The sequence below is a fragment of the Podarcis cretensis genome, assembly GCF_951804945.1.
Source record: "Podarcis cretensis genome assembly, chromosome: 16".
In the NCBI taxonomy this organism is placed as follows: Eukaryota; Metazoa; Chordata; class Lepidosauria; order Squamata; family Lacertidae; genus Podarcis; species Podarcis cretensis.
The window spans coordinates 38,905,325-38,922,137 of NC_137186.1; the positions used below are offsets into that span (position 1 = coordinate 38,905,325).

The 16,813-nt window shown below is 45.7% G+C and overlaps 1 protein-coding gene and 1 long non-coding RNA gene across 3 annotated transcripts in view; one reads left to right on the top strand and one right to left on the bottom strand.

Annotated features, from left to right (window-relative positions):
* LOC307205131 overlaps positions 1–16,813 on the top strand; it is a 469,056-nt gene that overhangs the window by 407,997 nt on the left and 44,246 nt on the right. The gene's annotated exons all lie outside the window — the stretch shown is intronic.
* The window catches only part of TMEM132B (transmembrane protein 132B), a 389,071-nt gene that overhangs the window by 206,756 nt on the left and 165,502 nt on the right, over positions 1–16,813 (bottom strand). For both annotated transcript variants that reach the window (XM_079956515.1, XM_079956514.1), the window contains one exon: positions 9,201–9,347. Coding sequence is in view for 1 of the 2 variants with exons in the window: in XM_079956514.1 (XP_079812640.1) it covers positions 9,201–9,347 (147 nt within the window). In the remaining variant the exon portion in view is untranslated. The remainder of the gene's footprint in view (positions 1–9,200; positions 9,348–16,813) is intronic.

Sequence of the window (16,813 nt, forward strand, 5' to 3'; positions counted from 1 at the left end):
GCACTTATTTAAATTTGTTTTGCACCTAATCCTTGGGATCCCAGTCCTGAATAATTCAGAGTGGGGTCTGCCTTAGGGGGGCAACTGTCAGGAGCCACAGTGTGGAAGGGAGGTACCCCATAGAATCACAAAATTTCAAAAAGGATGTGCTTTCCGAAGCCCACATTCCCAGACTGTTTGCACTCCTGTCTCAGCGATGTCTGTGCTGACTTGGTCATGCCCACAGAATGAAAGGCGGCAGGATCCCCAAGGACATATTTTACAGGGAGGTGGCTTCAGGCACCACATCCATTGGCAGACGATCTCTGCATTGATGCCCACAGCCTTGACCCCACTGTGTCGGGATCTCTTGCAGTGCCTGAAGATAGGCAGTCAGGTTGTGCATCATAGCAGTGACCAGGGGAGGAATAACCACTTGGAGGAGCACAGACAGAAGAAACACCATGGTGCATCTACAGCAGCACAACCAGATGCCTTCATTTGCCCCGGCTGCAACAAAACATGTCTCTCCCACATGTCGGTCTCTACAGCCACAGCAGGCACTGCAACCTTCCAACAGTCTGAATTCACTCCCAAAGGTGCACTCATCTCCACTGACACCTGAGACAGATGGATGGCAACAGCAACAGCAAAATCATGTGAGTTTCCACTAGTGCTTTTGCCAGACACGTTTAGCTTTGCAACAGACAAGTGTGCCATAATAAGTTTTGCTTCAATCAAGTACTTTGGAGGAACTGTGTGCATGAAGACAGGGAATCAAGCACTCTCATCCAGATCTCCAAGTTGATTGTGGAGTACCCTTAACTTCCTAAGCACCTTTCTCCTCTCCTTATGATCGTAACCACAGATACTTTCTTTGGTTCTTGCTGGCCATGAAAGTCACAATATACTGTACCCCAAATTCAGGCGAACAACAGTGCCCAATGGGAGTGAGTTAATAAATCCAGTCTCTGTCTCTTCTCTGCTCTTGCTATCTTTTTCAAACCGCTTTCAAATATGCTTACTTTTCTAATCTTTCCCCTCCTCTCATCCACAGTATTATCCCTTATCACCGGGTTTTCATCTCAAGTTCTCCAATTTGCTCACGCAAATTGAGTGCTCATTAAGATATTTTAAATTAAGACCTTTCATGCAAAGCGTGTCACATATTTCTCTCCCCCCATTTTTTTAAAAAAAAACTGAATTCCTTATCACAATGTCTCAGGCGGTTTACATTATATTCTATTAGAAATCCATTTTGTCCAAGGTTGTTGCAATTCATAGATTAAAGCCTTTTCCTGGCTTTTTGTATTGTTCAGAATACGTTTATGAATTCACCTCTTTAGTAGTCAGACACATACTACATATGCTGGTATCCCAGTCTTTGATAATGTTGGTCGGCAGAGTGTGCTTTTCCTTTCAAATGTGCATATAATTTCAAGGCTTCCTTGATAAGTGTGCGTTGTGGTTTGCAAACAGGGACGATTTAGGGTTCTGAAATCCCCATTGCAAGGTCAAAACTGAGAAAGCAAGAGCACTTTCAGAGCCACAGTAGCCATTCTTTGACTAGGGGAAGAGCTGTAGCTCAGTGGCAGAACATCTAATAAGGTTCCAGGTTCAATCCCCAACATCTCCAGGTCAGGCTGGGTGTGTCCCCTGTCTGAAACCCTGGAAAGCTGTTTGCAGTCAGTCAAACCAGGGATCTGACTCAGGACAAAGCAACTTCCTGTCTTCCTATTGCATTTGATTCAGCCTGGCACTATGTAAAAAGGTAAAGGTAAAGGGACCCCTGACCATTAGGTCCAGTCGTGGCCGACTCTGGGGTTGCAGCGCTCATCTCGCTTTATTGGCCGAGGGAGCCAGCGTACAGCTTCCAGTCATGTGGCCAGCATGACTAAGCCGCTTCTGGAGAACCAGAGCAGTGCATGGAAATGCCGTTTACCTTCCTGCTGGAGCGGTACCTATTTATCTACTTGCACTTTGATGTGCTTTCGAACTGCTAGGTTGGCAGGAGCAGGGACCGAGAATCGGGAGCTCACCCCATCGCAGGGATTAGAACCACAGACCTTCTGATTGGCAAGTCCTAGGCTCTGTGGTTTAACCCACAGCGCCACCTGCGTCCCATTGGCACTATGTAAGGAGGCAGCAATTTCTGTCCATTCTATGCACATTGCAGCCAGCCGTGTTTCTGTTCCACTACAGTTCAGCTCGCACTTGTTGTTGTTGTTGTTGTTTAGTCGTTTAGTCGTGTCCGACTCTTCGTGACCCCATGGACCAGAGAACGCCAGGCACTCCTGTCCTCCACTGCCCCCCGCAGCTTGGTCAGACTCATGCTGGTAACCTCGAAAACACTATCCAACCATCTCGTCCTCTGTCGCCCCCTTCTCCTTGTGCCCTCCATCTTTCCCAACATCAGGGTCTTCTCCAGGGAGTCTTCTCTTCTCATGAGGTGGCCAAAGTACTGGAGCCTCAGCTTCACAATCTGTCCTTCCAGTGAGCACTCAGGGCTGATTTCCTTCAGAATGGAGAGGTTTGATCTTCTTGCAGTCCATGGGACTCTCAAGAGTCTCCTCCAGCACCATAATTCAAAAGCATCAATTCTTCGGCGATCAGCCTTCTTTATGGTCCAGCTCTCACTTCCATACATCACTACTGGGAAAACCATAGCTTTAACTATACGGACCTTTGTTGGCAAGGTGATGTCTCTACTTCTCAAGATGCTGTCTAGGCCTGTCATTGCCCTTCTCCCAAGAAGCAGGCGTCTTTTAATTTCGTGGCTGCTGTCACCATCTGCAGTGATCATGGAGCCCAAGAAAGTAAAATCTCTCACTGCCTCCATTTCTTCCCCTTCTATTTGCCAGGAGGTGATGGGACCAGTAGCCATGATCTTCGTTTTTTTGATGTTGAGCTTCAGACCATATTTTGCACTCTCCTCTTTCACCCTCAATAAAAGGTTCTTTAATTCCTCCTCACTTTCTGCCATCAAGGTTGTGTCATCTGCATATCTGAGGTTGTTGATATTTCTTCCGGCAATCTTAATTCCGGCTAGGGATTCATCCAGCCCAGCCTTTCGCATGATGAATTCTGCATATAAGTTAAATAAGCAGGGAGACAAAATGCAGCCTTGTCGTACTCCTTTCCCAATTTTGAACCAGTCAGTTGTTCCATATCCAGTTCTAACTGTAGCTTCTTGTCCCACATAGAGATTTCTCAGGAGACAGATGAGGTGATCAGGCACTCCCATTTCTTTAAGAACTTGCCATAGTTTGCCATGGTCGACACAGTCAAAGGCTTTTGCATAGTCAATGAAGCAGAAGTAAATGTCTTTCTGGAACTCTCTAGCTTTCTCCATAATCCAGCGCATGTTTGCAATTTGGTCTCTGGTTCCTCTGCCTCTTCTAAATCCAGCTTGCACTTCTGGGAGTTCTCGGTCCACATACTGCTTGAGCCTTCCTTGTAGAATTTTAAGCATAACCTTGCTAGCGTGAGAAATTAGTGCAATTGTGCGATAGTTGGAGCATTCTTTGGCACTGCCCTTCTTTGGGATTGGGATGTAGACTGATCTTCTCCAATCTTCTGGCCACTGCTGAGTTTTCCAAACTTGCTGGCATATTGAGTGTAGCACCTTAACAGCATCATCTTTTAAAATTTTAAATAGTTCAGCTGGAATACCATCACTTCCACTGGCCTTGTTATTTGCAGTGCTTTCTAAGGCCCATTTGACTTCACTCTCCAGGATGTCTGGCTCAAGGTCAGCAACCACACTACCTGGGGTATATGAGACATCCGTTTCTTTCTGGTATAATTCCTCTGTGTATTCTTGCCACCTCTTCTTGATGTCTTCTGCTTCTGTTAGGTCCTTTCCACTTTTGTCCTTTATTATGGAAATCTTTGTACGAAATGTTCCTTTCATATCTCCAATTTTCTTGAACAGATCTCTGGTTCTTCCCATTCTATTGCTTTCCTCTATTTCTTTGCATTGCTTGTTTAAGAAGGTCTTCTTGTCTCTCCTTGCTATTCTTTGGAAATCTGCATTCAATTTCCTGTATGTTTCACGATCTCCCTTGCATTTTGCTTGCCTTCTCTCCCCCGCTATTTGTAAGGCCTCATTGGACAGCCACTTTGCTTTCTTGCATTTCCTTTTCATTGGGATGGTTTTCGTTGCTGCCTCCTGTATAATGTTACGAGCCTCCATCCATAGTTCTTCAGGCACTCTGTCCACCAAATCTAAATCCTTAAACCTGTTCCTCACTTCCACTGTGTATTCATAAGGGATTTGACTTAGATTGTATCTTACCGGCCCAGTGGTTTTTCCTACTTTCTTCAGTTTAAGCTTGAATTTTGCTATAAGAAGCTGATGATCTGAGCCACAGTCAGCTCCAGGTCTTGTTTTTGCTGACTGTATAGAGCTTCTCCATCTTTGGCTGCAGAGAATATAATCAATCTGATTTCGATGCTGCCCATCTGGTGATGTCCATGTGTAGAGTCGTCTCTTGTGTTGTTGGAAAAGCGTGTTTGTGATGACCAGCTTGTTCTCTTGACAGAACTCTATTAGCCTTTGCCCTGCTTCGTTTTGATCTCCAAGGCCAAACTTGCCAGTTGTTCCTTTTATCTCTTGACTCCCTACTTTAGCATTCCAATCCCCTATAATAAGAAGAACATCCTTCTTTGGTGTCACTTCTATAAGGTCTTGTAAGTCTTCATAGAATTGGTCAATTTCAGTTTCTTCAGCACCAGTAGTTGGTGCATAAACTTGGATTACTGTGATGTTAAAAGGTCTGCCTTGGATTCGTATCGAGATCATTCTATCATTTTTGAGATTGCATCCCAGTACAGCTTTTGCCACTCTTTTGTTGACTATGAGGGCCACTCCATTTCTTTTACGGGTTTCTTGCCCACAGTAGTAGATATGATGGTCATCCGAACTGAATTCACCCATTCCCGTCCATTTTAGTTCACTGATGCCCAGGATGTCAATATTTATTCTTGCCATCTCATTTTTGACCACCTCCAACTTACCCATGTTCATGGTTCTTACATTCCAGGTTCCTATGCAATATTTTTCTTTACAGCATTGGACTTTCCTTTCGCTTCCAGGCATATCCGCAACTGAGCGTCCTTTCGGCTTTGGCCCAGCCGCTTCATCAGCTCTGGATCTACTTGTACTTGCCCTCCGCTCTTCCCCAGTAGCATGTTGGACGCCTTCCGACCTGAGGGGCTCATCTTCCAGCGTCATAACTTTTATATGCCTGTTGTCTTTGTCCATGGAGTTTTCTTGGCAGGGATACTGGAGTGGCTTGCCGGTTCCTCCTCCAGGTGGATCACGTTTAGTCAAAACTCTCCACTATGACCTGTTCATCTTGGGTGCCCTGCTCGGCATAGTTCATAGCTTCTCTGAGTTCTTCAAGCCCCTTCGCCACGGCAAGGCAGTGATCCATGAAGGGGCAGCTCGCACTACAACTGACATTATCCATCTTGCTACGTGCTGCAGCCAGAACTAATGGAATTAAATATGTCCTCAATTACAACATTAACGTCAGGGCATAACAGAGGAAACACCTAAGACAACATGGGAAAACAATGCAATTATTTATTAATGTTCACAGACTAAGAAAACATTGACTTGCAATATTCACAAACATGATCATCATTTCTGACCTCAGGCAGACGTGCAAATTGCAGCAACTTGCTCTCGTTCATTCCTGGTGAAATTCTCTGAAATCCCTAGATGGTGCAGGAGGAGAGAGGAAGTGGGCAGGGAGACTCTTCTAGCCACCACCCTCTTTGGCATGACTCGCCCTCAGATATAGCTCCATGCCCCTCTCAGCTGTAACCTGAGGGCTGGGGTTAGGCTTAGGAGTTAGGGGTTAGGAGGTCAGAGTTAGTGTTAGGGGGTTAGGGTTTCGGGTTAGTTTGGGTTTGGGGGTTAGGGGTGCCCCAGTCACTCTAGGTGGCTCTGAACAAAATATTTAAAACACAATAAAAACAACATCAAACATTAAAAACTTCTGTATACAGGGCTGCCTTCAGGTGTCTTCTAAAAGTTGGTATAGTTGTTTATCTCCTTGATATCTGGTGGGAGGGTGTTCCGCAGGGTGGGTGCCACTACCAAGAAGACCCTCAGCCTGGTTCCCTGTAACTTCACTCCTTGCAGTGAGGGAACCACCAGAAGACCCTCAGAACTGGACCTCAGTGTCCAGGCTGAACGATTGGGGTAGAGACGCTCCTTCAGGTATACAGGGCTCAGGCCATTTAGGGCTTTAAAGGTCAGCACCAACACTTTGAATTGTGCTTTTGAAACGTACCGGGAGTCAATGTAGATGATCCTGGCAGCCGTGCCCAATCACCAGTCTAGCTGCCACATTCTGGATTAGTTGTAGTTCCCAAGTCACCTTCAAAGGCAGCCCCACAAAAAGCACATTGCAATAGTCCAAGCGGGAGATAACCAGAACATACACCACTCTGGTGAGACTGTGCACAGGCAGGTAAGGTGTCAGCCATCGCACCTGTTGGAGCTCATAGACAGCTGCCTTGGACACAGAACTAACCTGCACTCCCATGGACAGCTGTGAGTCCAAAATGACTTCATTTTGGTAAATAAATAAGATTATAATATAACAATAAATTATAAAATAAAAAATGTGTTTGTGCAGACCAGGGCCTGCCCTAAACTCTCCAAAGGAATGGTCACAGCCTGCTTACAACTATAGGCTTCACACACACACACACACACACACACACACACACTCCCTGCCCCCAGCTCTTTGGATTAAGGGCGGATCAAACATCAGAAATGCATTTATTTTGCCCTCCATGAAGATTGGGGGCAGGAGGCAATCCATCTCTGACACATTGCCTCTTCTTCCAAGCCAATTAGTTATCCTGACATGCTCAGAGGCTTACCTGGCTTTTTCAACAGTAATTTTAGAAAGCTATGGGGTCAAGAACTTAAAAGCAGGTTCTTACATTGCAAAGAGGAGTAGCAGATTCACAGACTATACTGACATACTATGAAGGCTTTGAGGAGATGGGAGAATACCTTTCTTTTTGTTATGGGGTAACTAATTCTTATAAACAACCTTTTTCCAGCCACATTCCCTTCCAGGCAACCCTCTGTCACCAGTCTGGGCTGTAACAGCCATTATAAGGGTGCATTGCAGTCAAGGAAGGTGTGAAGCAGAGTTGGTGAAGCAGAGTTGTGTCCTGGGGGGGGGGGGAGGAGGTGGCTGGGGAGATTCCCAAAGGCGAAGCAGAGAGGCCTTGAAGGCTACATATGGCCCCAGACTTGTGGTTTCCCATCGCAGTACTAAACTAACAGCAAAGTAAGGTGGAACACCAAATGAAAAGGAAGATCAAAGTTAAATATTTACTTGTAGAGCAACAATATTTGCAAATCTGGAATGGATCTTCTGGAGTTTTCTATTTGCATACTTTAATTAATCTAAAAAAAATATTAAAACTAATCTCACAAAGGAAAGGGTCAGGGTATTAATTAACTTGAGATTCATTGCTTTTGTATAATTTAGAAGTTCGACATGGAGCAGAAAATGGTGTTAATAAAAACTAAGTTACTGTGACAGGTATAATTTCACGGATTAGCCCAAACTTCCAACATTCTCACCAAGTTTAAGGCTAACCTCTCTGTTTTACACAGCCCTGCTTCAATTAAAATACTTTTTTTTTCTCCTCCAGATGAAAATTACATTTCATTCTTCCTTTAACCTCAATATTTCTCTATTAATGTGATTTTTCTACCATGCAGTTCTTAAACGGAATGCAAGTCACAACCACAGTAATGGGGAAATCTAAACCTGTCACTTAATGTTGAGTAACCCTTCTGACTGTCCAGCTCAGGGACAAATTAAGAACTCTTTTTGGACAGGCTTTCCCCATCTTCCATGTGACAGCCCTTCAGATATCTAAATAGGGCTCTCCTATCACTGCTCAGTCTTCTCCATTTAGCCTCAACCGTTCCTCACAAGGCTTGCTTTCCATAGGGCTGCTGTTTTTAAAACATTATTCCATCCCATAGCTGTGGTTGGCAAATGATAAAGCAGAGGGGCAGAAGAATGATTTGAGAGGGATCAGAAATGGTGCCTTATACAGGTTTCCAGTCAAAGTCCATACTTCAGGCAAGGGACAGCTAAATTTTGCCTTCCAGATGGTGTTGGGTGCCAGTTCCATCATCCCCAGAGTTGCAGCCCTCCAACATCAGGGAGGAAGGGTTGGGGAAGATATTCAGTCCAATGCCACAGAAGACAGAATCAGGATTCAAAATGACCTTTTGTCCAACAGGTAGGGATGGGGGCAGAAATTTGATTCTCTTTCCATTTAAAGGTGCATCTTTCCAAAACAGTGTGTGAATCGAAACACAGCCATCATTCGAAACTCAAGCTTTTCTGGATTTTGCAATGCAGTTCTCCAGCCAAATAATATGGAGAAAAATGCAGATACCAAGATGAGAGTGTGTGTAATGATGCTTATCTCACGAAACATACAACCACGGATTATGTCGGGTGTGTGTGTGCAAAAATGCAAAATGCATACAAAGATGTGTATATTAGTATAAATTTGTAGATGAATTTTTATGAGGATTTTTAAATATATTTTAAAAAATAATGCAAACTGATGTTGAAATGTAGAGAACTCAGCTTAAAGCGGGAAAAATGAGGGAAAGCAAGATTGAAGGAGTCATCTATCCCTACCCAGGGGATGCTATTAAATAGTTAACTCCAACTTGAATGGTGTGATTTACTGCTGGCTGACTTTTGGAGAAGCAGCCAGGCCAGCTATTACATCCTTATCTTGTTGCTGGTGCAACATCTCCTTGTGCCCAGCTCCTAGGCAGAACACCTTCTTTGCATATTTCAGCAGTCTTGTCTCGGTCAGCTCCTTGCCCTGCTGGACAACTCCATGGGCAAGAAAAGGGAATCCAAGCCATGCTGCTGTGCTTCTATGACTGGGACAAACTACCCAGGCACTAGTCCATGAACATCTATGCCATAAGACATTTGTTAGCCTTTAAGACATCACCACAAGACTCTTTGTTGCCCCCAGTCCTGGAACATTTTTCCAACACTCGAAAGCTGTGCTCATGTTGGAAATACAAAAAGAAATTGATTCCTATTCAAGGGTAAAGATCAATAAAAGCATCTGAATTTTCCCCCACTGTCTTTTAACTAGAAATGGCAGCTGCATGCAGCTCAGCTTGGATTTCTTACCTGCTCTCTGCATTTGGATTGATGTGCTCACATACAATGGTGGCAGTGGTCTGTGTCCTCCCATTGTCCACGTCTTGTTGAACTCCCCACTGGTCCGGATCACTGACTCGGATGTCTATTATCTTCACACCTGAAGCAGCCTTAATTCTACCAAGAAAAGAACAGGCACAGCGTTAGTTCTACATGACGCCTTTTGGGGGTAGGAGAAATCTCACAGAAGGCCCCAGTGGATGGTCCAGGAACATATGTTCTTAATTTACGCACCCAGGAACACCGACTGGCCTGCAGCTGCACAAGGCGTGAACATAAGTGTTGTAAGAATGCACGCACGTTGTGTCTCTCAGTCTGACCTACCTCATGGGGCTGTTGTGAGCATAATTTGGAGAGGAAATGAAGACTACGTACGCCACCTTGAGCTCCTTGGAGGTACGTTGGGATATAAATGTAATTAATAAATAAATAACTGGAAAACGCACCCTGCAGTCACTAAGCAACTGAAACTAGGCCCATTCACTATGCACATTCAGGAAGGCAGGTACTGAAGGCATCCAAAAGCCCGTGGCTTACAGGAGAGTCTTGGTCTGATCTTCTTATGCCCTTAACTGGAACCAGTTGTTAAGAACATGTGTGTGTTAATTTATGACCTCCAAAACTGAAAGAACCACATCTAAAAGAGAATCAATATTTGTTTCCTTCTGGAAGGAGCCTCTCACAATGCTGATCTCCTCTCTGGTTGGGTTTAGCTTATCAAGGAAGCTTTCAGTCATTTCTCATAGAAAGCTCCCCTTCCCCCAGTCCTTACCCTGCAGCCTCAATCGACACCTCGCCCTTCTTGTTACTCCACTGGCTCCATGGAAGCTTAGACTAGCATTCAGCGAGATGCAAATCAGACCCCTGGTGGCTGTCCCTGGTTCCCTGGTTGGGCAAACTGCCAAGGAAGACAAACCGCTCATTGAGTCAAGGAGCAGGTTGTTTAAATATTTAATCAGAATTAAAATGGAGCAAGCTGTGCAATCCACAAGGAACTACAGATGCAACCACTTTGAAGGAGAATAGATAGACACCCTGGTTCATAGATTTGCCTCTTAATGAGGCTTCATATGACAGAGTAAGGGAGAAGTCTCCTGGTGACTGTAGTGGCTGCGGGTCCCCAAAGCACTTACATATAAACAGTTGTCCTTAGGGTTGACTGAGCATAAGATTGGTCGTCCCCAGAATGAATCAGATCCCCTTGTATGTTTCAGGCAAATGTGGAAAATGCCTCAAATGGGATCATAGAATCATAGAATCATAGAGTTTGAAGAGACCACAAGGGCCATCGAGTCCAACCCCCTGCCAAGCAGGAAACACCATCAGAGCACTCCTGACATATGGTTGTCAAGCCTCTGCTTAAAGACCTCCAAAGAAGGAGACTCCACCACACTCCTGGGCAGCAAATTCCACTGTCAAACAGCTCTTACTGTCAGGAAGTTCTTCCTAATGTTTAGGTGGAATCTTCTTTCTTGTAGTTTGGAGCCATTGCTCCGTGTCCGCTTCTCTGGAGCAGCAGAAAACAACCTTTCTCCCTCCTCTATGTGACATCCTTTTATATATTTGAACATGGCTATCATATCACCCCTTAACATCCTCTTCTCCAGGCTAAACATGCCCAGCTCCCTTAGCCGTTCCTCATAAGGCATCGTTTCCAGGCCTTTGACCATTTTGGTTGCCCTCCTCTGGACACGTTCCAGTTTGTCAGTGTCTTTCTTGAACTGTGGTGCCCAGAACTGGACACAGTACTCCAGGTGAGGTCTGACCAGAGCAGAATACAGTGGCACTATTACTTCCCTTGATCTAGATGCTATACTCCTATTGATGCAGCCCAGAATTGCATTGGCTTTTTTAGCTGCCGCGTCACACTGTTGGCTCATGTCAAGTTTGTGGTCAACCAAGACTCCTAGATCCTTTTCACATGTACTGCTCTCAAGCCAGGTGTCACCCATCTTGTATTTGTGCCTCTCAATTTTTTTGCCCAAGTGCAATACTTTACATTTCTCCCTGTTAAAATTCATCTTGTTTGTTTTGGCCCAGTTCTCTAATCTGTCAAAGTCGTTTTGAAGTGTGATCCTGTCCTCTGGGGTGTTAGCCACCCCAGATGATTTCAACCTTCAAAATAGCATTCCTGGCATCATCTTTTTATCCCTTGGATCATAGGGAGGGATCAACTCCCATGCTCTTAAGCACAAACAGACCCAGTGGGCCTCTCTACCTACTTTCTAAATGAGGGGTCACCAACTTTTTGGAGCCAGTGGGCACATCTGCAATTCTGAGAAAATACTGAGGGCACCAGTCACAAAACGGCTGCTGTAGGGGTGTGGCACAGCACAAAATGGCTACCGTGGGAGGTATGTAGGAGAGGCCAAGCAAATGCAGATAGGAACTAAACAGGAAAAGCTAACAGTCTCTCATGCATTGTGGATTTTTGATGGGATCTTTACTTTCACAGGCACCATAGAAGGTACTGGCGGGCACACCGATACCGATGAGAGCTTTGGAATTCCCTGCTCTAAAATGAATAAATTTCTGATGTCGTTTGCTATGCTGGTCCTGCCCTGGTCCAAGGGGGGGGGGCTCCAATAGGCTGGCAGGGTGCCTGAGAGTAGAAGCAAGGTGGGTAGCCACTTAAGGTGGGCTGTGGTATTTGTCCCAGTTCTGCTCGCATCTGCTTGGTACTTCACAGCATCCCAAGCTGCATCTGCTGCTGTAAGGCTGAAGTTACTTCATGTGAAAAGGCATCAAGACTAAGGAATCAAGCAAACACTTTTTATGGTTTGTATTGTATGATAAAGGTTGTAAACCACTTATTATTAAATAATATAAATAAATAAGACCTGGGTGCTTTACTGCCTATCATAGGGGTGCTTATGTCACCATATGCCAATTTGGAATAGGGGTTGAATTTCTTTCAAACATTCTTGTGGGGTCACCTCCAAAATCTCCTTTCTTTCTGATCATCTATCCGACTTAGTATTCATTACTCCATCAAAAACTATTTCAGGTTTGGTCCAAGTTCAGTTTTAGCTCTAAGTACCGGTATATTAAATGGATTGGACTGATCTGCTCTTCTCCACAAGCCAGACTACCCTCTTATCTATTTAATCTATTTTTTTTTTATTGGCACAACCCATGTTAAGCAGCTCTCCCTGTTTTCTACAGCACCACAGCACTGCTGCCACAAATGGCCAGTGGGTGGTACTGCAGCTTCCCAGCACCACAGGTATTCAAGTAGAATTCAACTTGCTCCTCTAAAGCTGCCAACTGCGGCCTAGATACTCAATGTGAGGAACTTGCCACACAACCTATATTGAACTTTCAGACCAACCACCTGTCTCTGTTTCCCTGCCTACAGGTACCAGCCCTCCTAGGCTGTCCACCCATTAAGCAATAGGGAGAGCGAAGATCTCAAAAGAATTTGTTAAAACACACAATTTGCAGCAAAGCGCATAAGTCACATTGATTAGGTGGAAGCTAAGCATGTTTACATATTTCCCGTTACCACTCATTGTGTGATTTCAGAGCCCAGTCCTTCGTCCCTAACAGGCCGGATCCGATAAATGCTGACACTCCCATCTGCTCAAGCCAACTGCCGCATTTCCCAGCCCTTCAGCCAGGATGCAATGCAACACATGTCTTGTCCATCCAAGGACACTCGGTGATGCTATTTTTACTCAACTGGGCTTCTGAAGAGATTTGCTGACAATGCATCTCCTGTCAACTGGCTATTTGCTTCTGGCCTGCAGGGGTGCTGTCTCCTTACAGAAAAACACCTGGGTTTTCAGCAGACATGCTTGGTTGTCAGCTACAGACGCAGAATTCATTCACTGTCTTCCCAGGTTAGCACCATGCCAGTCCAGTAGTGGCTGGTGCCTTTTGGGACTGGGAGGGTAGAAGACAGGGAGCCCAACAGCAGGTGGCGCCAGAGCCAATAACGGGAAGACAACTTGTTCTAGTTTTGCCTTCTTTCCCTCCCTGCTGAGTTCTGAAAATGGCAACCCTGAGACTAAGGAGGAAGAAGATGACAGACAGTGCCACCTCCTTGGCTCAGTTGGACGTAAGATGCCAGGGGTGGGAGCTAGGAGCGAGTTAGTAATAACTCACACAGTGCCAGTGAAGATGACTCTTTATTCAAAAGGCCACATCTATGGAGCACAGCAACTCTTCCCAGTAGCTCTTGCCCCAATGACACAATGTGTTCTCACAGTTCTCTAAGTCTCCTCCTCCCTCAGTCCTTTCCCAAGAAATCTGAGGCTCCTTCATCTTGTCTATCTTTGCTCTGCCCTCTTCATACCTTCACTTCTGCCTCTGATTCTGGACCGCTCCCTACTGCAGCCTTTTCCTGCTCACTAAACTCTGTTACCTCTTCGGCCTCCGGCACCTCTTCCTCCTAGTCTTCTTCGTCGCCCTCTGACCACTCATTGTCATCCCACCATCCCATCCCTGGGCTCTGTGCCTTCTTCCCTCGGGGGTTCCCAAGCTGGTGCCTCCCACCACTCCTCTGAATCCAGCCATCCCATGACAGAAGACAGGCAGGTGGGGCAGGACACCTCCACTGGGTAGTCCCCTCACTTCCCAAAGCGCATGAACACACACATTACAATCTTTCTGGACACCAGAATTTAAGCACTGAATCTGATACATTATCAAACTGGGAGGCTCCTCTTTTGTGCCACACCTGTGTTTTAGTCAAAGCAGAGTAATGCAGGGGAGAATCAGTGGAATTCAGACAGCGCCATCCAAACCTGTGGTCAAAAACTGTTGGGCATAAGGACAACCCCGCTCAGGCAGCACAATCAGAAGGATTTGTGGACCCTCACCAAGCCACCCCCAACCTAGCACTATTTATTGCTCTATGGGTGCTCATGCGCCTTTGTATCAATGCAGATAATTTGCAAGTGCAAATGTTCTGCAAACCAGTGTCCCCCTCTCTCTTTTATGATGGTCTTTCCTATCATTTGGTGATGGTGATATGCAAGTGGCTTTCCACGATAAGGTCACTCCTTCACAGGAAACTGTCTGTGGAACCTTGTGAAAGAGACCATGTCTCAGTGGAAGGCATTTGGGGGGTTAGGCATGGGGAAAGTGGGGGGAAATTGGCAGGGAGGGTTGTGGGGAAGGAACAGGGTAATGTATGATCCATGTGAAATGGGCCAGACCTTCGGAACTAGAAAGAGTTCACATTTTGGACCTGCTACCTTGCAACATCACTAGCAAAAATTGCAATGATAACATGGAGGGATCCTCTTTTCATACCTGCAACAAGGAGATCAGAAGCTTCCATTTATGGTTTTAAACAAGCCACGGTTCTACCTGATGCCCAAACTTGGAAAACTGTAGTTTCTTCAAACTCTAGTTCAGTCTTCCCCAGTTGGGTTCCCTTGAGATCTTTGAAATTACAACCCCCATCAGCCCCAGCCATCATGGCCAATGCTCAGGGATGCAGAAAGTTGTGCTCTAACCAGGCTGGAGATTAGAAGGATTAGAAATGGCTGCTTCATTTGCTCTTCCTAACTAGAGTTTCATCAAACCACAGTTCCCTGTGTTTGTATGTCACAGGTAACTCTGTTTTGTTGAAAATCGGGTACAGAAGCTTCCAGTTTTCCCTTCACATGCATGAAAGAGGATAGAGGAGAATATGCAAGCCAAAGACTCACCACAGCTCACTCACATTGTAGGGGGGGAAACAGGCTCCCCTTTTGTCTGAACTGGGCTTGAGAGCATTTTGTGCTCTCCCCCTCCCTTCCCGTCCAACACCTCCACAAAGCTTTCCTTTTAAAACTGTACCTGAATCACACATCATCGCTCCTGTGAGCTTTTTTAATTTTTCCACTGCTGCTATTTTTATATAACCTTTTCCAGATGCATTGTCTAACCCCCTCCCTTCCTCCTTGTCAGCCATGCCAGGATGCAGCAGGTATGAAATAGCTTATTAGAGCATTGCACTCCGCACAAACAACATGGCTTTGGCAAACAAAAGGAAAGGGAAACCAGAACGCTTGGCAGGAAAGGCAAGAGGTGGAAATTATGAAGCCAAAAGGGGACTTGAGCCCTCCTCTCAGGGCTTGAGCGAATTCCCCTGCAGACCATAGAAGGTTCAAAGAATTGTAGAATGCAGGGATCTTTTGTTCAAGGTGGGGCTCAAACCCATCATCATGAGATTAAGAGTCTTGTGGATTTGGATTTGATATCCCGCTTTATCACTACCCGAAGGAGTCTCAAAGCGGCTAACAATCTCCTTTCCCTTCCTCCCCCACAACAAACACTCTGTGAAGTGAGTGGGGCTGAGAGACTTCAGAGAAGTGTGACTGGCCCAAGGTCACCCAGCAGCTGCATGTGGAAGAGCGGGGAATCGAACCCAGTTCACCAGATTACGAGTCTATCACTCTTAACCACTACACCACACTGGCTCAAGCGCTGCTGACTGAGCTATCCCAGAAACCAGTGCAGAGGCTGCACTTCCAAACCATCAGGCATTGGTTCTGCACAAGAGCACTCTCCTCTCCTGGTATTCAAGAAGCATTGTTGTCCCCAGCTGTGGGGGCAGAGCTTAGCCCCTTTACTGAGGTGAAGGGCAAGATGCCCCCTCCCCACTTTCACACCTAACAATCTAACCAGGCTGGCTGCTGAATCTCGTTTCAACCACTGGCAATGGGGCATCGCCCTCTACTGTACCTGAGGAAGAAGACTACCTTAGGAGGTGCAGAGCAGCCTCATTTAAAGGCAATCGGTGGGATGCTGACATCTCCTGGTATCTACCGCCTAAGGCAGCTGTATCATTTTGCCTCATGGGAGGGCTGGCCCTGTAACCTGGGAGCAAATCCTGCCCTGGAGCCTGAGTTTTGCCCCTCCCAAGCCAGCCTCATGTACCCACAGCTTGGCACAGAGAGAGTGAAAAGGATTGGTCTGCACCTCCATGCACACCTGTGCTCCCCCATCTTCCTGCAGAACGGCACACAAAGACAAAGGACTCAGGATGGATCTACACACAGGGGAAAAACCACTATAAATAAGTCAGAAATTAGATCATTATAATAAAAGAAAAGAAACGCTATGTAAAAAATGCATAATTTTTTTTTGCTCTCTGTCACCATCTGGTGTTGCATGTTTATAATGCATCCAAAGCATTGGGGGTTTTTCTTTACTAATGTAGCTGAGTCCTGAGTTGCGGCTTACACAGCAATAGGGCTTTTTTCGGCCAGAACTCACCGGAACGGAGTTCCCGTACCTCTTTGGTGTGTTCCAGCACGTATTCCGTCACTTGGCACAGCACTCTGTGTTGAGTGATGCAGGCTGTGGCGGAGGGATGGTTTGGTGCAGTGCAATGGTGGGACGAGTGGGCAAAAAGAAGCTTTTTAGGAGCAAGGTCCCTTAAAAAAACTCAACAAGTTCTGGCACCATTTTTTCTAGGAAAAAAAGCCTTGCATAGCAACATTCTAACATGCCATGCCCATTCCCAGGGCAAATACACTGACAAAGTAGGGAAGAATGGGCAACAAAAATTACAGGCCATTCTTGGTAAATAAGGACAGTTGGGCCATATGCAATGAATCTCTTATAAACTCAAATTTTGGGGATTT